General features: G+C 42.9%; 1 protein-coding gene across 2 annotated transcripts; it reads right to left on the bottom strand.

Moving 5' to 3' along the window:
* Positions 1-935: 935 nt before the first annotated feature.
* RABEPK (Rab9 effector protein with kelch motifs) lies at positions 936-22,241 on the bottom strand. 2 transcript variants are annotated; one of them, XM_043916858.1, is made up of 8 exons: positions 21,792-22,241; positions 20,537-20,595; positions 17,940-18,097; positions 11,019-11,171; positions 7,140-7,301; positions 3,970-4,119; positions 1,517-1,666; positions 936-1,247 (listed from the first exon to the last, which is right to left on the bottom strand). In XM_043916858.1, exons 2-8 carry the CDS (start codon positions 20,587-20,589, stop codon positions 955-957), a joined length of 1,119 nt encoding a protein of 372 aa, XP_043772793.1. In that variant the 5' UTR covers positions 20,590-20,595; positions 21,792-22,241; the 3' UTR covers positions 936-954. The 2 variants fall into 2 exon arrangements, with proteins under 2 accessions (XP_043772793.1, XP_043772794.1); XM_043916859.1 differs by having other exon boundaries at positions 18,058-18,097; positions 21,792-21,835.
* Positions 22,242-22,937: the final 696 nt, after the last annotated feature.

Genomic DNA, 22,937 nt, shown 5'->3' on the forward strand with positions numbered 1-22,937 from the left:
TTGATAAGTGATGAATCACTGATAATTTTACACACTTGGATTCAATTCCTGATTTTAGGATGTGAAGGTAATATTTTTGAATTTTAGCCATGTCAATCTTTATCTCTGGTACAAGAGTGGGATCTAGGGTGGTGTGATCTACCTTAAGCCCTACAACAATTTAGTAAGTATGATCAACGAAGGGCACGCTGTCATGCTAACATGATCCAGTTCAGTCCAAACATAGACATTTTATACATGGGGCAACCAGCTGCAAGGTTAATTTGTGGAACTGAGACCTGATGTGTGATTTACTCTGAGGCCTGGACCTCTGTTGTGTTGCCCAAAGCATTTGGACAGGGGGTCTTACAGACCAGGTTCCATACAAACATTAAAAATACCTGAAGTGTGTGCAGAGGGGTAGGGGTTGGTGGGGAGAGACAAGGGCCAATCTTTGCCCCTGTCTGCAGTGGCTCTCAGTACCAAGTCAACAGTACACCTCTTTCTGAGGAGCTGCTAATATTGAAAACACTTCCCTGGACTTCCCCTGGTGATCGCTGGCTAAGACTCCATGCTTCAGATGAAGGGAGCATGGGTTCCATCCCTGGTCAGGGAACGAGATCCCACATGCTCCAACTAAGACCCGGTGCAGTCAAATGTTAAAACACTTCAGCTTGGGAATGTCCACTCACTGATTTCTACAACTTTTGTTGTATCTTGCAATTAGGATATCTGCAACATTTTTGTGATTAGTATTCATAACCAGCCAGTTAGTTACCTGGTTGTATTGCTGATAAAAAACCCTTTATCAGAGGTTTTTGCCCTGAGCTATCCAATTCATCTCTTCACCTCCTGCAGTAGGTAAGAGCCAAAGGGATACATACATAGTGCAGACAATTTTGGAGGTATGAAAACAATGTTTCACTTAACTTTTCTGAAAGTAATTGACATTTAAAAGTAAAAACATGGGTTTTATTAATCAACTGCAGTCACAATACAATCATCATAGATTTCCCCTTCTGTATTCATTCCACCAAACACAAAACAGAGCAGTGTGTCAGCCTGACTTTCTTCATGTGAGTCACCACCTTGAGTCACTCCTTTCTCAGTGGAATCCCCTTTCTCAGCATCACAGTTTAGAGTGGCTGAATTTGAATCTTCTTTCTCAGAAGTACACGTGCCTGGCCATGGAATGATACACATGGAATGGTCCAACCTTCCAGCGGGAGGAGAATTATCAAATTTAAGCAAGGTCCAATGCTGCTTTTCTATTTTGGGGGAAAAAAAGTCTGTTAAAAAATTTCCAAAAATATTCAGTGATGTGCTATATCACCTGAGCCCTGAAAGAAACAAGAAAAGTGAAGCGGGGGAACCCTAATGGTACTCTTACTGCTTTGATGATGTCATTCCCTGAAAGTCTGGTTTTTATTCCTTCAGCCTTAGATGTGGAGTGGCCAAATTGAAAGATCAAAGCGTTGTGATAGTTTTCAAAGAAGGGTGATACTTGCTTAAAGACCCACAATGAACATCTGCTCACCTATGTGATACTGGTACATTGTATTCAGGGCTCCTGTGGGAGTCATTCCTCCGAAGACATACACGTGTTTCCCCACGGCCACAGCTGAGTGAGCAGCACAGCCTGTGGGAGCTGCCCCGGTGGGCGTTAGCTTCTGCCACTTCATGTCACCTGCCAAGAGATGGAAAGTGGGCAAAACCTAGACAATGGTTTCAGACTGAACCTGTCAGACGTCTGCAGTTTGCAAACCAACCCCTGAACTTCACTCACTAAAGAGTTCTCAAGATAATAAAGCAAGGTTTGGTGTGCACAAAAATTACTTGGGGGAGCTTGAAATTCTGTTTGGGTAGTCCAGAGAGGGAGGGAGTGGGCTCAGTCATCTATAGTTGTAACAAGCAGCCCAGGTGATTCTGGTGTAGGTGGTCTTCGGAGCACACTGAGGAATGTGATCTAAGCTTTGGTGACCATCACCATTAACTCCTTAGGAGCCCAGGAGCAGGTAAGGTTCTGTGTGTGTGTGTGTGTGTGTGTGTGTGTGTGTGTGCGTGCTTGCGGAAGCATGCCTGTATGTATGAGCAGGTAAGGTTCTGTGTGTGTGTGTGTGTGTGTGTGTGTGTGTGTGCGTGCTTGCGGAAGCATGCCTGTATGTATGAGCAGGTAAGGTTCTGTGTGTGTGTGTGTGTGTGTGTGTGTGCGTGCTTGCGGAAGCATGCCTGTATGTGCACACACATGCATGTCTGAAACAGTAACAGCTACTTTGCAACTTTGCGAGTGCTGACTAGACACTTCAAAAATCCGGCTTACTTTATTCTCATGATAGCTGCATGAAAGAACTGCTCACTTCTGCCTACTTCTTGCAGATGAAAAAACAGGATTAGAGACGGGAAGAAGTCCCACAGCTAGAGCTGCACTCAGGTCTGACTCCCAGATCTGTGTTCTCTACACTGTAACATGCTGCCTCAGCACCTATTTCCTACCTATTTCTGCAGATAGTTGCAACTTTTCAGACAAGCAAAGGAGGCAGGACCTCACCGGATTTTAGGTTTTAGAGAACAACCTGGGTAGGAAAAGAGGAAAAATAGCTAGGCAATAGTTCCTCCTACAAGAGAAAAGGACTTTCTCTTTTTAAAATAAGCATTAAAACCCTGTTTGCCTGCCTGCAAGGAATGCTCCTGTGAAGATATTTTCCATCTGTCAGTTCAAGGCAGGGGTCCAGCAACTGAGTTGGAAGGGAGGATCACCGAGTCCAGCCAAATATCCTTGCCAATGTGGGAATCCCAGCCAGTGTCAGCCTGCTTCCAATGTCACCAAATCAGAGAACCCACCGTTTGGCAATTAGCCTGATACTTGCACAGCAGTTCTCATGCCTTCTGCCCATGGTTCCAATTCCTGTAGTCTGGAGCAACGCGGAATATGTTCATTTGTTTTTCTGTCGACTTTTTTTTTTTTTGGTTGCACTGTGTGGCAGGCAGGATCTTAGTTCTCCAGCAAGGGGTCATACCTATACCCCCTGCAGTGGAAGCGTGAAGTCTTAACCACTGGACCACCAGGGAAGTCCCTATCTGTCCACTGCGACCTGCCAGACACTGTACTCAATGATGGAAATACACTAAGGGAAAAAGAGACAAAGTCCCCGCCCTAAGGGACCTCAGAATCTGGAAGAATGACCCCAAAATAGTCCAGGCTCTTGGGACTTTTTGGGGGTCATTCAAATGCTTAAATACTCATGTTTATCCCTAACTTTCCTTTTCTCAGCATTTTTTTAACAATTTAGCATGACAGTTCTGGTTGTCCACCTCCAGACACACTCTAAAAGTTATCCACGGAATTAAAGGCTACAACTTGAAAGAAATCCAGTCCTTCGGGAAGCACAAGACACAATGACTTTTAATGAAAGAGCAGGGTTGTTGAAAGGATAAGAAAGAATTAATAGGTAGGTCTTGGGTCAGCCAGAAAGTTCATAATGGATTTTTTGTAAGATCTTACAGAAAAACTTAGACGGACTTTCTGGTCAACCCAATACATGGCAAACACTTAGGAAATACTTGCTTTTATTATTATCACTTATTATTATTCAGGTCACATTTGAAAGAATCTAGTGAAGATTCTCAGAGAAGGCAATGGCAACCCACTCCAGTACTCTCCCCTGGAAAATCCCATGGGCAGAGGAGCCTGGTAGGCTGCACTCCATGGGGTCGCTAAGAGTCGGACACGACTGAGCGACTTCACCTTCACTTTTCACTTTCATGCACTGGAGAAGGAAATGGCAGTCTTCTTGCCTGGAGAATCCCAGGGATGGCAGAACCTGGTGGGCTGCCATCTATGGGGTCACACAGAGTCGGACAGAATGAAGAGACTTAGCAGCAGCAGCAGCGAAGATTCTACTGGCTGGTTGAGAGCAAGGTTCTAGTCAAAGTATATTTTATTTAATTTTAAGCAGACAAGCAAGCCCCCATGCCCTCTACCCTACTTACTGATATCAATGCAATGGAGATCATCATAGAAATTGTCCCCTGCCAAGCCTCCATGGATGAAGAGCCTTGTCCCTGCTGCCACCATCACATGACCATGTCGGGGGGATGGAGGTTTTCCATGTGTCTCTGGTTGTGACCAGGTCAGGGTGTCTGGAAAAATAAATCCCATAACTTCAGGTGACAAAGGTAAGAAGCAAGAAAGTGAGGGTTATACCTAAGCCTCACCTCCCAGCAAGCGGAGATGCACTGAACAAAGAGGGGCCTGGGGGTCATTCACTGTGACTTGCCAGCCCAACCCAGGGCTCCCTCCATCCACAACCCTTACAGCCTCTGCTGGTGTGTGTCCAGGACTGGAGAATTCACTACCTAATATGCCTACCCCTTCCACTGGGCATTAAGAAACCACTTTGTGTTTTGAATTTAAAAAATACCTCCCTTAAGTTTCTTTAACCTAGAACTGCCCCCAAATTAAAAAGAATGAGCTTCCTTCTACTGGGACAGGCCTTCAGAGTATTCTCTTTTTCAAAACAATATCTTTAATTGATTTGCTGGAAGGGTGGGGGAAAAAAAGTTGACTACTTTTAAAGCTAGCAGGGCCTCCTGAAGTGGTTGTATGGGATAATGATTAGAATATAGGATTTGGAGTTAAAACTGGGTTATTTCACTGAATAATTATGTAGCTTTGCATGTGTTAATTTTCTAAGCTTTAGTTTCTGCAGCTATAAAATGAAGAGAAAGGGAGCACCTGGTAATGCCTACCTCTCAGCAGCAGCAGCAGGGTTGAAGTGTGGATTAAATGAGACGATATATGTAAAGCACAGGCATAAATAAAGTACTCTGTACATGAGAGTTATGAGTGTTATCCTAACATAGCAGATGTGTTCTACCTGTTGATAACCCTTCATATCTTCAAAATTGTACATGTATAGAATTGAAAATCAATCATTTCAACATACCGGAAAAGTCTTAAAGGAATGCTACAAAAATTTTCTTAGACAAAAGCCTGCCAAACAACTTCTCTCTGAATTACCACTTGCAATTGGCCTGAAGGTTGTTCACAGAGCCCTCAGTGTTCCAAGGAATACAATTTGAAATAACCTGAGAAAGTTGATGCATATGCATACATAAGTGGTAAGTATGTTTACCACAGTATTGTTTATATTACTAATAAGGGAGAACTGGAAATAGCCCCTAAGTCCATTAACAGGTGAATGAGAGTTATTGCTACAGTCATAATAGAATATTACGTGCTCATTAAAAACAATGAGAAAACTTTGTGATTACAGGGGAAATGCTTAAGTGAAAAATACAAGACACAAAATAGCACATCTAGAATTATCTCTTCTATTTAAAAAAAAAGGACCATAATTGCACTGAAATAACAATTTGGAGGTTATAAAATTATATATACACACACATATATATATAGGCACATATATATGTACATATATTTTTTCTCTTACAGTTTTATGTATTCAAAGCCAATATTTTTTTAAAACTGCTTTAAAAGAATGAGTCCATTTTTTCTGCAAAAATTCATATCGTGACATGTCTTAATTTTTAATTTAAACTTATACGTTTTCAGTTTTGCTTATTGCCTTTTCTCAAAAAAGGTGCAAAAACACACAGGAAAATTATTTTTGTCACATGATATTTGTAAAGCGTTATTCCTAAATGCCCACTACTAAAAGAAAGAAATGTAAATAAATGCCACTTAGACAAAAGATTGGCAAGAGGTCTCACAATATTAAATATTCATACCATTTTGACCTAGTGATTCTACTCCCCAGCATCTATTCCACATTAAACGTTGTGTGTGCTGTGCTAGGTCACTTCAGTCACATTCAACTCTTTGCGACCCTATGGACAGTATCCCGCCAGGCTCCTCTGTCCATGGGATTCTCCAGGCGTGAATACTGGAGTGGATTACCATGCCCTCCTTTAGGGGATTCTCCTGACCCAAGGATCGAACCTGCATCTCTTGTATCTCCTGCATTGGTAGGTGTGTTCTCTACCATTAGCCCACCTGGGAAGGCCCAAACGTTGTAACATGTACATAAATTATTGTATATATTCACTGTAACACTGTCAATCTATAGAGAAAAAAAAAGTCAATCTATAGGAAAATGACTGAATGAATAATGGAAGCCCACAGAAAGATATGCTTTGCAAGAAAATTGTTGGCTTAGGAGAGATCCATGATGTGTGATTAAATGAAGGAATAATAATAATACAGTGAAAATTCATTAGGTGTTTCCTGTGTCAGAACTGCTATAACTGTATCACATTATCTCATTTAATCTTTCCAATTCTTTGTGTTAGGCACTATTACTATCTCCATTTTACAGCAAACTAAGGCCTAGATAGATTAAGAAATTAGTCTAAAGTGATACAGAAGGTAGATGTCAGATCTGGTTCCAAGTCAACTTCCTGTGGTTTCAAAGTTTATGCTTTCAACTAAGATTTACCCTTGCGCGCATGTGTGTTCAGTCGCTCAGTTGTGTTTGACTCTTTGCAACCCTATGGACTATAGCCCGCCAGGCTCCTCTGTCCATGGGATTCTCCAGGCAAGGACACTCGCGTGGACTGCCATTTCCTCCTCTAGGGGATCTTCCCAACCTAGGGACTGAACCTGAGTCTCCTGCATTGCAGGTGGATTCTTTACCACTGAGCCATCAGGGAAGCCCCCAAGATCTATCCTTAGACAAAACTAAGAGGCAGAACAGTATTTATAATTAGTATTTTCATGTGTGTGTTTTAAGTTTTCATATAATTTCAAAGTCCATAGAAAATTCATAAGTGTTCACATATACATGTGCATATGATTTATAAATGCACAGAAAAATCCGGAAGTTAGACTGTTAGGAATAGCTAACAGTATTTACCTCTATCTGGGCAGTAGGAAGGAAAGGCCTAAGGGGAAATTTTTTCTTTTTTGCTTGATAAACTATACTGTCTACATTTTTAGAACTGATCCATTATTCTTCTTTAAATGCAATTTTTACTATGGGTAGAAGATACAGCTAAGAGATATACTGAAGAAGTCTAGAATTGAGACCCACAGCCAGGTTGTCATTTTCTAATCTGTTTCCTGCATCAGGTAAGCTGCAGGCCAGGGCAGCCCCGACCAGGTAAGTGGTGGCTCCAGGGATCTCCCACCCCATCCATACTTGCATCAAACACATGAAGCTCCATATCCTGCACTGGCTGGGCACCTCTCTCTCCACCCCCGAAGACATACAGCTGGTCTCCAATGGCTGCCGATGATGTGTGGAATGTTCTTGGGGATGGCGGTGGGCCGGTCACCTCTGGGGTGGTCCAAGTCCTGGTATCTGGTCCGGAGAGAAGGTAGGCATCTAAATCCCCAGGCTGAGGGCCTCAGACATTGACTCTGGGGCTAGGCAGGGTCACTTGGCAAACCCCAATCCCCAAGAGGGACAGGGTAGGTCTAGGCAGAGATCTCCTGTCATCAAATTCAAGGAGGGGTAAGGGGCAATACTCAGAATGTGTTCAGATAGACCCAAATTCCCACGAATGAAAAGCCACAGGTACAATTAAGGAGGACAATTTGTTTTTGGAGGCCTTAAACATCCTTTCTGCACCCTATTCCCCTTTGTTGACTATCCTGCGCTGTGACCACCCAGAGGAGCCCAACATTGAGCAAACTCATTCCCACTGGATGCAAGAAACCAGACGTGCCAAGTTTCTCAGGATATGTGGCCATTAAAAAAAAGTGGACAATATCATTACAGTCTTGGCAGTGGTAGCAGCAGTAGTAATTGTCCCTACTAAACACTATGTGCCAAATAAATATTTCTTCCCACATTTTACAGACAAGGAATTGAAGCAGAGACAGATTAAGTCACTCATTTAAGGTGACATGACCAGTAAATGGCTGAGTTGGGATTCAAATTCCATTTCAACGTCAAGATCTATGTATATTCCACTCTTCTGACTTGAGAATGAAGTTCTGCCACCTGGGCAGGTGAACAGAAGCTCATCTTTTTTTTTCAAAAGGAAGCACACATTTTACAGAAACACAAGCAGTAACCAAGCACCTTCCGTGAGCAGAATCATTGCCCTGAGCACCCCACCATCTCCTTATCCTCAGGCAATCCTGGGAGCAGGTGGAAAGTATCCCCACTTGGTAGATGAGGGAACTGAAGCTCAGAAAGTTTAAATCCTTTCCCCCAGGTCGCAGTGTTGGTGAGCAGTAGGGCCGGGCTCTGAACACAGACCTATCAAAACTCCCATAGTCATTCCACTACTTCTTTCTTTCTTCCTTCCTTCCTTTCTGCTATGCTGCATGGCCTGTGGGATTTTAGTTCCCTGACCAGGGGTTAAACCCAAGCCCACAGCAGTGAAAACTCCAAGTCTTAACCACTGGACCATCAGGGAATTCCCAGGAATTATTTCTTGACTAGGAAATTCTGTGTCTTGTGTAAAGGTCTTCATTCAATATACAAAGTGGCACATGAAGCATTTGTAGTATGTGTGGGACTCAAAACATGAACCCGGAGACCAAACAAGTCTCAGCCTATATCCAAAGCATAATGGGGACTTCCCATACAGTCCAGTGGTTAAGACACCTGGCTTCCACTGCAGGTGTCTTGGGTTCGATCCCTGGTTGGTGAACTAATATCCCACAAACTTCATAGCCAAAAAAAGCAGACAATAAAAACAAAAAACTAAAATAACATAGCATAATGTAATTGCCTCTGTAACTACAGATCTTGGGGAGCTTTTAGATCTTAGGGGGAGTTAGAGAGCCACAACCTTCAGAGTCAAAAAAACAGAACAAAACAGAGGAATTATGGTACTGTCATAAAATTGAGATTGTGTGGCTTCCAAGTCAAATGCTAGCACAAATAATCAGAAAGGAGTCCTAAGACTGAGGAACTTGCCTTCGTAACACAAGAAATTAATGATTCACTTACATCATTCATATTTCTTGGTCATGGTGTCAAACTATACTTTTTAGGAGAGGAAAGGATCTGGTGGAAAGTCAATTTCTTTGACAGAAGCTTTCCAAATTCTCACTGTATTTTATTTAAAATAGATGCCATCACTGAAAAATTGAGAGGTCAGGGTTCTGGAACTGATTTCCATCTGTCAAACCACAGCTACATTTACCATGATAATTACTGAATGTTAACTATGAGCCAGACGTGAGTTAATTCTTGCCAAACCTAACAAGATAGAAATTATTATTGTCCCAGAATGACAAAGAAGACCAACTGTTATATAAGTAAACCTCTCATTTATAGAGGTAACCAAGCAAGAACTGATTGTTACATGAAAATGTCCAGGTTACTAGTGATGAACAAACTGCATATTTAAACAATTAGATAATAATCGTTTGTTTTTTTACTTTTGCCCATCAAATTAGCAGTGCTTAAAAATGATAAATTCAGTGCCAGTCAGGAGTGAAACAAGAACTATTAAACACAATTGGAGAAAGGATAAGTTGAAAAAATCTTTCTGGAGATGGAGTTCCCTGGTGGCCTAGTGGTTAGGATTCTGGGCTTTCACTCTTGGGCCCAGGTTCAATCCTGGGTCAGGAAACTGAGATTGCACAAACTGTGCAATGTGGCCAAAAAAGAAAATTAAAAAAAGTCTTCCTGGAGAACAATTTGATACCATGTACTAAAAGCTTTGAAGTTAAAAAAAAAAAAAAAAGCTTAAAGTCCAGGGTTTTATCTAGTTCTTTTATTTCTGGGCATGAATTCTAAGGCAATAATTTGAAATACATTCAATGACTTCTGAACAAAGATATTCACTACTTTGTTATTTATAATGATAAAAATCTGAAGACAACCTACATGTTAAAAAAAAACACAGAGGAATTATGGTATTATCATAAAATTGAGTGTTATGCAGCCATTATAAATGATTTTAGCAAAGCTTTGTTGATAGGGAATCATTTCTGTGCTAATTATGAAATTAAAAAGACACAATAGTGTAATGGTGAAATACAAAGATCTCAGGTTTACAAAAATGCAGAGAGAAGACAGAAAGGAAGTACACAGAACTGTTATTAATAGCCTTAATATCCTAGGACTGTGGATGGCTCTTGTCTACTTATTTACACTTTTAAAATATTTTTCAATGCATATTGAAAAATTTATAAAGGGAAAAAAACAAAAAATTGTTTCTAACCGACAGAAAGTCAGGTCCACCCCCATGGGTGGTTCAGCAACATCCTTGCAGCAGTGATGTCCCCAAACTGCTTCCTCTGTGACTAAACTGCCAGTGAGATGAGGCAGGAACTTTGTACTTTTTGGCCAAAAGAAACATACCAAGAGGATCTCAATCAGGGTTTCTTAACTTTGGTACTACTGACATTTTAGACCAGATAATTCTTTATTGTGAGAGGCTGCCCTATGCTTTACAGCAGGGGTCCTCAACCTCCAGGATCTAATGCCTGATGATCTGAGGTGGAGCCGATGTAATAATAATAGAAATAAAGTGACAAAAAATGTAATGAGTTTGAATCATCCCCAAACCATAACCCCACCCTGCTCCCACCCCTGTCCACGGAAAATTTGTCTTCCATGAAATTAGTCCCTGGTGCCAAAAAGGCACCCTGGGGACCACTGCATTACAGGATATACGGTAGCATCTCTGGCCTCCACCCATTAGATGCCCTGCCCAAGGAGTCACATGCCAACTGTCCCCTGGGGGGGCACAATCACCCCCATTTGAGACCTCTGACAGAGGTGACTTGGATTCAAGGGTCTGATTCCCTGATGACTTTAGGAAAGTCACTCTCCATTGCTAGACCAGGTTGCCCACTTGACATAACTGTTCTCTGAAGTCTCTTTCAGCTTTGACTTTTCAGAAGTTGATAATCTGTGCCACTTAGGAGGAAAACAAAATATCATTTATGATTTTCAGATTCTGTTAGAAGTGACAATGTTTATTTTTCTATGAGGTCAGCAAAGGTTTAAATGGATTAGTCAGTAAAATCCAAATGGGACTTTGGTACAGGAATTGAAATTGGATTTACTTATTCATTTTGGTAAATAAAATAACCATCAGTTACTTACCAGGATTCAGAACTTGCAGGCAGTTTCGATTTCCTGACTGGTCGGCCCCTCCAAACACCCAGATGCTGTGAGGTGTGCTGGAGGGAATGAAGCTGGCATGCTCGTACCGGGGCAGGAGGCTCTTGGAGGTGGCTAAACCCCACTGGTGGGTTCCTAGAAAACATTTCACCTAGTCCCTAGATTGGGGCTGCCAGTGGTTTATAGTGGCTGACAAACTTGGGGGAGGGTGAAAAACGAAAAAGGGGTTAAAAGTATAAGTGAACAACCAGTAGATCACTTAAAGGGAATGTGGTCAACATTTTACATCAGACACTTTGGGGGCTGTCGGCCTGTCCATAAACCCTCTTTTATGGGACCTGCCCCATCTCCCTGTCCCAGGGATAGATCGCAGGAGACTTGATTGTACTACACCTTGACTTCCTAGCTTTAGCTGATAGGGTCAAAGGTAGTCATTGGACCCAAAATAACCCCATCAGAGCCTCTCCCCCAAGAATTTGGAATTCAAATAGATTTCTGGGTTTGGGTACCCATCTTCTACCACATGTGGAGAAGCAGAGAAAGCCACAGTGTGGGGAAGAGAAGAATGAAACATCTATATAAAGGAGCAGATCCCCCCAGAGACTCCTCTGGTGTCCAGTGACTGGGACTCTGAGCTCCCAAAGCAGAAGGCTTGGGTTCGATCCCTGGTTGGGGAACTAGATCCCACATGGCCATAGCTAAGAGTTTGCATGCCGCAACTAAGACCTGGTTCAGTCAAATTGAAAAAAAGAAAACTTATTTCCCCCGTATCCCTGCTGAGAGTAAGGGAGAAAATAGGCAGTTTTTGACAGCTTTCCAAGTCCTGCCTCCACTCTCCCTTGAGGCTAGGCCAAATTCCCTGCCCATGGATTCTCTCTCTCTCTCGGGTTTTTAATTTTTTTTGGTTGGTGAAGAGAGTTTCTTTTACCTCTAGGTAAAGGCCTTCTGGCTAAAACAATTTCACAGCCTATTAATACCTAACTTCTTAGTGATTTTAATTAGTAAACCATTCACATAGGGCCTTCACAGGCACTGTCTTGTTAGATCATTGCAAGTGCCAAGTGAAGCAAGTTATTATGGGACACTGAGCCCCAAATGGTTTAGGTGGTTTAGCCAGAGTCACAAAGGTAGTAACAAGTCACAACAGAATTGTAATTGTACTAGATGGTAAACTTCCTGAGAGATTAAAGAGATTTCATTTACCTTTGAAATCCTAGTATAGTGTGTAGAAATTCAAATGCCTACAGAGGATTGGAAGAAATTGGAGAATGAGAGCCCCGGTGATACGTGGTAGCTCAGGTGCAAAAAATTGTCACCATGCAGATATCCGGGCCTACTGATGTCAGATCTTCCAAGACTACAACAGAGGCCAAACAACTTCAAGTTTTACAAGTAGACTGCTGCACATGTGGTTGGTACACAACTAAGATCAAAACAATAACAGCCATGTTACATGAACCTAATAAAACATGTTAACAACACGTTTTTGAACTGTGGTTCTGGAGAAGACTCTGGAGAGTCCCTTGGACTGCAAGGAGATCAAACCAGTCAATCCTAAAGGAGATCAACCTTGAACATTCATTGGAAGGACTCATGCTGAAATTGAAGCTCCAGTACCTTGGCCACCTGATGCAAAGAGCTGACTCAATGGAAAAGACCCTGATGATGGGAAAGACTGAGGGCAGGAAGAGAAAGAAGCGACAGAAGATGAGATGGTTGGATGGCATTATCAACTCAACAGACATGAGACTGAACAAACTCTGGGAGATAGTGAAGGACAGGGAAGCCTGATGTGCTGCAGTCCATGGGGTCACAAAGAGTCGGACACATCTTATCAATTGAACAACAACACACCAGTTTTCTTTTGCCATTGTGTAGTACACAGTAGTCACTTGCTAGTTCATTCATTCATCTGAATACTTATAAAGCACCTACTCTATACCAGGTGCTATGATAATGGCTGGGGATGCAAGGAGAAGTAGTATAACTGTGGTGAGAGTTCTCTGACGGCCTACAGGTTAGCGTTCAACGCTTTCACTGCGGTGAGCCAGGTTCAATAAGCTACATGGCACGGCAAGAAAAATAAAAAAATATATACTTATAACCATGTTCCCTGTTTCTAAGGAGCTTATACTTTGGTAGGGAAGATAAACAAGAAAACAATCCCATGTGAACAGGGTTGTGAAGAGGGATGAAGATGGGAAAGTACAGGATGCTATGGAAACACAGAGAGTGATTGTGTCATTGTCACTTACATTAGGAAATATATATTTGGCCTTCATCTGTTCTAGGCATAGAGCTCTGAAAACCTTTGTGATGACCCAAGTAATAAGACTGGTAAGTGTCTTTCGTTATTGATAACAAACCCCCTGTTAACCACACCTGATTTTATGGGGGGGTTTTGGCCACACCATGAGGCATGTGGAATCTTATTTCCCATACCAGAGATCCAACCCACTCCCCATGCACTGGAAGTGTAAAGTCTTAACCACTGGATCACCAGGGAAGTCCCTGAGTTTACGTTAATTAGGTGATTTTTGGAAAGCCCCTAAAGATGGGGGCTGGTTGCCAGGGGAAGAAAGTGTGAGACTACAGGGTTAGAACTTTCAGCCCCAGACAACCCCACCGCCAGCTCTGGGAAGAAGAGAGGGATGGAGGTTGACAGTCGCCAATGGCCATAATGTAATCAATTACTCCTCCAGAAAAAAGTCAGGGTTCAGAGAGTTTCCAGGTTGGTGAATACATGGAAGTGTTGAAAAGGCAGGGCACCTCGACGGGACACAGGAGTGCCTTTCCCCACATACTTTGCTCTAAGCATCTCTTCTGTCTGGCTGTTTTCCTGAGCTTGGTGGCCTCTTGAGGAAATTAACCGGAAATTAATGGAAGCTGAGGAGGGTGTCAGGGGACCCTCCCATTTAAAGGAGTCGGTCAGAACCACCACTGGCCTTGCGACTGGCATCTGAAGGGGAGCAGGGAGAGTCTCATGGGTCTGAGCCCTTCACCTGTGGGCTTGAAGTCTAACTCCAGGTAGAACTGAGCTGAGTCGTAGGACATCCAGCTGGTGTTGCAGAATTATCTGCTGTGGGGAAAAAATCCCCACACATTTGTCAGTCAGAAGGGAAGTACTGAAGATGTGTCAAGAGGCGGCACGGGAGTAGAGAGGAAAAACAGAAGAGTCGCCCCTTTGCGGTGGCAGTACCTAAACTAGTCCAGATGTACCAGGGCAAGCTTCCTAATAAAATGACTTTTCTTTTATTCATCTTTGTTTATTTATGTACTTTGGCCGTTCCATGCTGGCATGTGAGATCTTAGTTCCCTGCCCAGAGATCAAATCCATGCTCCTTGCATTAGGAGAGCAGAGTCTTAACCACTAGGGAAGTCCCTGGAAGTAACATTTAACCTGGGGTCTGAAAGATGGAGAGTAGTCAGATGACAAGGAAAAGGAAAAGTCTTCCAAGCAGACGGAACAATATATGCAAAGGCTTGGAGACCAAAAGAGTTCAAGAAACTGAAGGATATTCAGTGGAGCAAATGAGGATTTCAGAGAGCCAAGAGACAAAGCTGGGGAAGGCTTGAAACTGGAGAGGGACATAATCAGACTTATATTTTATAAAATACTCACCTGAGTATCAAAAATGCACTGTACAGGGGGTAAGTTTGGAAGCAGGCAGATCAGTAAGAAGGTTGTTGTAAGAGTGTAGCTGAGAGATACTAAGGTTTGGACCACAGTAGTAGCAATGCAAATGGAAAGACATGGATGAAAATAGAAATATTTAGGATTTGATGACGTGGATGGAAAAGGTGAGGGAATCAGTGTCTCTTAGAGAAACATCTGATAAATGACTGGCTGGCTGTCCAGGGCTCCAAATGGACTCTTTCCTAAATCAAGAGGGGCTTAGTTTGGTAGATATATTCCTGGAGTCTGTTGTGTCTTTAGGGACTTCTCAGTGATGTTCAGTGAACTGAAATGGACTGGAATGGGTGAATTCAACTCAGATGACCATTATATGTACTACTGTGGGCAAGAATCCCTTAGAAGCAATGCAGTAGCCCTCATGGTCAACAAAAGACTCCAAAATGCAGTACTTGGATGCAATCTCAAAAACAACACAATTATCTCTGTTCGTTTTCAAGGCAAACCATTCAATATCACAGTAATCCAAGTCTATGCCCCAACCAGTAATGCTGAAGAAGCTGAAGTTGAATGGTTTTATGAAGACCTACAAGACCTTCTAGAACTAACACCCAAAAAAGATGTCCTTTTCATTATAGGGGACTGGAATGCAAAAGTAGGAAGTCAAGAGATACATGGAGTAACAGGCAAATTTGGCCTTGGAGTACAAAATGAAGCAGGGCAAAGGCTAACAGAGTTTTGCCAAGAGAACGCACTGGTCATAGCAAACACCCTCTTCCAACAACACAAGAGAAAACTCTACACATGGACATCACCAGACGGTCAATACCAAAATCAGATTGATTATATTCTTTGCAGCCAAAGATGGAGAAGCTCTAGACAGTCAGCAAAAACAAGACGGGGAGCTGGCTGTGACTCAGATCATGAACTCCTTATTGCCAAATTCAGACTTAAATTGAAGAAAGTATGGAAAACCACTAGACCATTCAGGTATGACCTAAATCAAATCCCTTACGATTATACAGTGGAAGTGACAAATAGATTCAAGGGATTAGATCTGATAGACAGAGTGCCTGAAGAACTATGGATGGAGGTTCATGACATTGTACAGGAGGCAGTGATCAAGGTCATCCCCAAGAAAAAGAAATGCAAAAAGGTAAAATGGTTGAGGAAGCCTTATAAATAGTTGAGAAAAGAATAGAAGCTCTAAAAAAAAAAAAAGAATAGAAGCTAAAGGCAAAGGAGAAAAGGAAAGATAAACCCATCTGAATGCAGTGTTCCAAAGAATAGCGAGGAGAGATAAGAAAGCCTTCCTCAGTGATCAATGCAAAGAAATAGAGGAAAACAACAGAATGAGAAAGACTAGAGATCTTTTCAAGAAAATTAGAGACACCAAGGGAACATTTAATGCAAAGATGGGCACAATAAAGAACAGAAATGGTTTGGACATAACAGAAGCAGAAGATATTAATAAGAGGTGGCAACAATATACAGAAAAACTATACAAAAAAGATCTTCATGACCCAGATAACCACGATGGTATGATCACTCATCTAGAGCCAGACATCCTGGAATGTGAAGTCAAGTGGGTCTTAGCAAGCATCCCTATGAACAAAGCTAGTGGAAGTGATAAAATTCCAGTTGAGCTACTACAAGTCCTAAAAGATGATGCTGTTAAAGTGATGCACTCAACATGCTAGCAAATTTGGAAACTCAGCAGTGGCCACAAGACTGGAAAAGGTCAGTTTTCATTCCAATTCCAAAAGAAGGCAATGTCAAAAAATGTTCAAACTACCGCACAATTGTAGTCATCTCACACGCTAGTAAAGTAATGCTCAAAATTCTCCAAGCTAGGTTTCAACAGTATGTAAACCCTGAACTTCTTCAAGCTGGATTTCAGAAAAGGCAGAGGAACCAGAGATCAAACTGCCAACATCCTTTGGATCATTGAAAAAGCAAAAGAGTTCCAGGAAAACATCTACGTCAGCTTTATTGACTACGCCAAAGCCTTTGACAGTGTGGATCACAGCAAACTGTGGAAAATTCTGAAAGAGATGGGAATACCAGACCACCTGACCTGCCTCTTGAGAAATCTGTATGCAGGTCAAAAAGGAACAGTTAGAACTGGACATGGAATAACAGATTGGTTTCAAATTGGGAAAGGAGTACATCAAGGCTGTATATTGTCACCCTGCTTATATAACTTACATGCAGAGTACATCACGCAAAATGCTGGGCTGGATGAAGCACAAGCTGGATTCAAGATTGCCTAGAGAAATATCAATAACCTCGGATATGAAGATGACACCACCCTTATGGCAGAAAGCAAAGAAGAACTAAAGAGCCTCTTATTGAAAGTGAAAGAGGTGAGTCAAAAAGCTGGCTTAAAACTCAACATTCAAAAAACGAAGATCACGGCATCTGGTCCCATCACTTCATGGCAAATAGATGGGGAAACAATGGAAACAGTGAGAGACTTTTTTTAGGGGGCTCCAAAATCACTGGAGATGGTGTCTGCAGCCATGACATTAAAAGATGCTTGCACCTTGGAAGAAAAGCTATGACCAACCTAGGCAGCATACTAAAACGCAGAGACATTACTTTGCCAACAAAGGTCCATCTAGTCAAAGCTATGATTTTTCCAGTAGTCATGTATGGATGTCAGATTTGGACAATAAAGAAAGCTGAGCGCAGAAGAATTGATGTTTTTGAACTGTGGTGTTGGAGAAGACTCTTGAGAGTCCCTTGAACTTCAAGGAGATCAAACCAGTCCATCCTAAAGGAAATCAGTCCTGAATATTCACTGGAAGGACTGATGCTGAAGCTGAAGCTCCAATACTTTGGCCACCTGATGCAAAGAACTGACTCATTTGAAAATACCCTGATGCTGGGAAAGATTGAAGGCAGGAGGAGAAGGGGACGACAGAGGATGAGATGGTTGGATGGCATCACCAACTTGATAGACATGAGTTTGAGTAAGCTCTGGGAGCTCACACATAGCAATCTCCCACTGGTTACCTATTTTATATATGGTAATGTACATGTTTGAACTAATATTCTTAGGAATGATCACAGCCAGCAGCACAAAGCCCTGCTCTTTGGCCAAAGGGCACATGCTCTGCAGCTTCTGGTTGTTTTTTTTTTAACCATGCCACATGGCACGGTATCCTTGTTCCCCAACCAGGGATGAAATACATCTTCTCTGCAGTGGAAGCTTGGAGTCCCAACCACTGGATGGCCAGGGAAGTCCCCTCCACTGCTGGTCTTACCCAGATCTATGGTGTGCACATCTGAGAAGCTTCTGTTTGGATCTGCTCCCCCAACAATGAAGACCATCCCTCTCTCAGCGTCACCAACAGGGGGTAAATATGAGCAGCTGTGACCAACCCGTGCACAGGGGCTGTCTCCAACTGGGGTCAGGGTGTACCTGCCAAAGGAAGATATATTCAGGAGGCCTGAGCAGAGAATAAATGCAGCAGGGTATTCTTTGCACTCCTCATGGAACAGGCACCAGAGAGAAGGGTCTTATACACACACAGACTTTTAAAATAATACCCAGCAAAGCAGCATTTTTCTGATTAAAAACAGTACCTTCCCTTTGCACATAACCTTTGACTTTTTAATTCTGTCCCTACTTTCATCTCACATTAACCTACTGTGGATGCCCTGGACTAGTAATCGTCCCCATGTGGTAGAGGTGGAAACTGATACACAGAAATGTTCAATGGTATGTCCTGGCACAAGATGGTACTTATGAGCACGGCTTGCCAATTCAGACAGATCTAGTTCAAGTCCCAGTTCACATGCTTTCTCCAGGTATGCCCTTTTAGAAGTCACTTTATCTTTCTGAACCTTAGTTTCCTCATTTGTAAAATGAAGACGGCAATAATTATACCTGTGAAGAATGAGATGCACTCTTGTTACACGGCAGGGAAGGACTCAGTAAATGATGGCTAGAACTTTATGTATAATCATGTGAGAACCAACAGCACCAAAGCTCCCACAACTAGCCAGTGATGCTTCCCTCTGCCAAGTAATATTCTCCATCCTTCATTGAATTTTAAGAGTTTTTCCAGATTATTCAGAAAGCTTGACCTGATGGAAGCCAAAACTAGCTCTTTGAAAAATCAAATACAGGATCCATTCATTCCGCTCTGTAAAGTTATTCTGAATGCTGACAGAAAGCACACTTCATCCTTTCTAGTTGAAAAAGAAAATTCTGTAGCTGTTTTTCTGGCATTTGGGACTCTTGGCTCTTGCCTCCTTCTCGTACCTTTCTCCTGACCTGGCTTCCCCACACTCATTCCTTTTGGTTCTCTATCCACTTGTCTGGCTGCACTTTCTGTTTCCTTTTCTGACTCCTTTCCCTCCAGCTTTCTTCCAACCCCCATGGATTCCCTTTGTCTTAGTCTAGGTTTACTTACCTGATCAATTTTATATGTACTGATGGCTTCAATTACCACCCATCTACATGTTCATTAGTGATTTCAAAACCTGTTTCTTTTCCAGATCTCTCTTTTGATGTCCAGATTCACGTATCACATTACTGCCCAAATGACTGCTAACCATGTACCATGCCTACTGACTGCTAACTTTGCTACAACCCTGATTTCACTAAACTTGCACAAAACCCCTTTGAGGGCAGTAATGTTATCATCTGAGTTTTACAGCTGTGGACCTGAGGCTTAGAAAGGTTAAATAACTTATTCAAGGGCACACAGCCCTCCCCCTACATGGTGAATAAAACAAAAGAAGTCCCTGCCTTCATAGCCCTGCCAGACTAGTTGGGAAGAAAAACACTAAACAAATAATTTCACAAATAACCACTTCATTTCAATTGCGCTACAAAGGAGAACAGGATATATAGTATGAGGACATATCACAGGGGGTCCCTACCCTGTAAGGAGAGTTGGGTGGGGACAGGGGTGGTCCCAGAAGACTTCCTGAAAAAGCCCCATTTTAACTGAGATCTAAAGTATGAGTAGAAGTTATTAATAGTTGGGCAAAGAAAGGGACAAAAGATGGGGGGAAAGGGTGATCCAGGGAGAGGGACCAGCTTGTACAGTCCCTCAGTGGGACAGTGCAGACCACGTTAAAGGAAGAGAAAGAGAACAAAGTGTGAGCAGGGGGTCGTAAAGCTGGAGAGGTAGGTAGGGAAAAATTATGCAGGGCCCAGGGGGCCATTTTAAGGACTCTGGTTTCTATCCTAAGACCAACACAGAGGAACAAAAGGCTTTTAATCCAGAGAATGCCATGCTCAGATTTATGATGGGTAGAGAGCAAAAGTGGACACAGAGAAGGCAGATCAAAGGCCCTCCTCCAAGGTCCTGCAGAAGCACTGCCTCCTCTCTACAGCCCTCTGTGAGCCTTTCTTCAGCACTGATCACTTTTCATCACCATCACCAGGTAAGTCTGCAGCACCCCCTACACGGAGACTATTCACCTTTGTACCTTCAGCACCTACACTGTAACTGCCCCTGTCAGGCCAGTGTTAGTTGTTGAATGAAGGGTGGGTTGAACAAGCATTCAAGAAACAGTGAAGCCAGTTTAATCTAATTGTCTGAAAACCTTAAAAAATGAGTCAGCGCTTGGGGGAAGACACAGAGCTGGAGCCGACATGCCAGATGGCCAATGTCTTACTCGTCTTGGTAAATGGATTCTAATAAAATCAACATCTGCTCTGTGATAATTCTTGTCCCACTACCTTTCCTCTGAAGACCTTCTCAGACAGTTTGAGTCTAATTACCAGAAACTACAGACAGTTTCATCTCTACCCTTTTTTATAGATGAACAAATATATTAGTAAACTACTTATAAATGAAACAAAAACTCATGTGTTTCTCTGTCTGAATCCTTCCTTACAGACCATGTTTCTTTCTTGGGCTTGTCTCCAGGCTCCAAGACTGGCAGCTGCTTCATGATGTCCTATGCATAAGACAGAAAGGCACTCTTTAGACATTGACGATTATCTTCTACTTAACACACAGAGATTACTTCCCATTTTAAAAAATTTCCTGTTGATATACTCATTTCTAGGGCCTGATCTAAATAAGCACTACCACCTTTTGATAAAAACTTACATTTGATAAAAACTTACACTATGCTGAGTTTTATGTAAGCAACAATAACATAACTTTCTTAATCCAATTACAGAATTTTTTTTGCTTGAAGTTTTCTGTGTCTGTGGTTTTCATGGGGAAAGGGCATATATCAAAATAATTTTGGAGGGCATAAGGTATTTATATTTATCAAAAGATAAAACACTTTAAAAAGCTGAGAAATACCAAACTCTAGGATAACTCTTGGCCCCAGCATGACATTCAAAGCCTTCTGGTCTCAACCTCCTTTTCAGGAACTCAAGTCTACCATTTCTTGCTTTATTGAGCTGTTCTTACTACATTTGTTCCTCTGAAATGTCAAGCCCTTTCATAATTTGCATCTTATGCTGCTTCCCTTACCTGAAATGTCCCTTCCCTTCTGGCAAACTTCTAGTTAACCTCCAAATTCCAGTTCAACTGTCCCATCCTTAGTGAAACCGTCCCTTATTTGTTGCTTTCCTCACATTCTCAAGCTATTCTCCATCCGAAGTTATCCGTTAAGCTATCGTAATTGCAGGGTCATCCTGAATGTAATTATCTATTTAAAAGTTTCTAGACTAGATTCTAGACTAAGTTCCAAGGGAGCTGGGCCTCTCCGATGCATTTAGAGAACCAACTAGTGGGCCCCGTATAGAGCAGAAGTGAGGGATGAGTGAATGATGAAAGAAAATAGATAACATTTCCGGGAGGTGAATGGATAAATCCAACCTTCAGCCTAAGCCACTAACTGCTGTTCCCAAAGCCCAAAGCTAAAGTGGGGTAAACTTCACCTGGCCTGGGACCTCCCGCAGCAGCCTCTGCCCGTCCCATCCCCCAGTCCCAATCCCCGCGTGGCAACGATAAGCGATAGGAAACAGGGTCAGGAGAGAACCGTCAGTGTGGCTGGGCCGGAGCCTGAGGAGGTCTACCCGGCGTTTTCTACCCGGCCTATCTCCATCCCCCTAAAAGATGCAGCCGCCCCCGCCCGGGATCTCTTCAAACGGGGGTTCCGGAGCACCCCGATTCAGCTCCGGACCGTATTACCTGCGGCCGTTTAGGCCAGTCCCGGGCCGTGGCTCCGCCCCAGTGGAGGCGGGTCTTAGACCTTCGCCCCTCCTCCAGGCCCCGGAAGAGCGCGGCGGCCAACCGCTCCCAGCCGAGAGGGCTGGGACCCAGGGCGCCCCCTTGGAAGGTTGCGGGAGGGCTCCTGGTGTCTGAAGTGAAGACCTGCTTGTGTATTTCTCCAGAGCTGAACTGGCCAGGTCTTCCTGCGGGCCTTACCTCCCCGGCGGAGTAAATAAGGCACGGCTACTTGGAAACGACTTCCAAGCGAAAAGCCAGGGGTTGGGCATCTATTTAGGTGACCCAAATCCCCGTGGGTTATCTTAAAGGAGCTAGGATATTTTCATTTCCAACGGTTGTTAGAAATGGTTTCTGAAAGGGAGAGTTGAGGGTGCTTTCCTCGGTGTAAATTTCTCTGAGCGATCTTTAGGCCAGTTCAAACTTTGGCGCTTGAAAAAGCTGACTCATTCCACAATTAGCATTTGTAACTATGGCAGGCACTATGCTGAACCTGCAAGAAGATCAAACCGTCAATCCTAAAGGAAATCAACCCTGAATATTCATTGGAAGGACCGATGCAGAAGTTGAAGCTGGAATACTTGGGACACCAACTCATTGGAGAAGACCCTACTCATTGGAAAAGACCCTGATTCTGGGAAAGATTGAGGGCAGGAGGAGAAGGGGAGGACAGAGGATGAGATTGTTGGATGGCATCATTGACTCAATGGACATGAGTTTGAGTAAGCTCTGGGAGTTTGTGATGGACAGAGAAGCCTGGCTTGCTGCAGTCCATGGGGTTGCAAATGAGCATCTGAACAACAACAATGCTGGACCAGGCAAACTTGCCCCCTGGCCTCCTGGAGTTTACAGTCTTAACTACAGAGAGACAGAAGGAAGGAGGGAGGGAGATGAAACAGAAAAACCAATAACTAGGTCCATTGGTAAAAAGTGCAAGGAACAAAAAGTTCATCAAGAAGAGTATCTATTCTCATGGAAGTTACTCTTCTTTGGGCCCCAGTGTCACTGTCTGTAAAATGGAGCTAATAAGGTTTCTGCCACAAGCCTATGGTGAGGAATGCACGAGCTAATGTTTATAAAGTGCTTAGTGCCCGGTGACTGACGCAGAGC

This window comes from Cervus elaphus, chromosome 11 (assembly GCF_910594005.1).
Source record: "Cervus elaphus chromosome 11, mCerEla1.1, whole genome shotgun sequence".
NCBI classification, from domain to species: domain Eukaryota; kingdom Metazoa; phylum Chordata; class Mammalia; order Artiodactyla; family Cervidae; genus Cervus; species Cervus elaphus.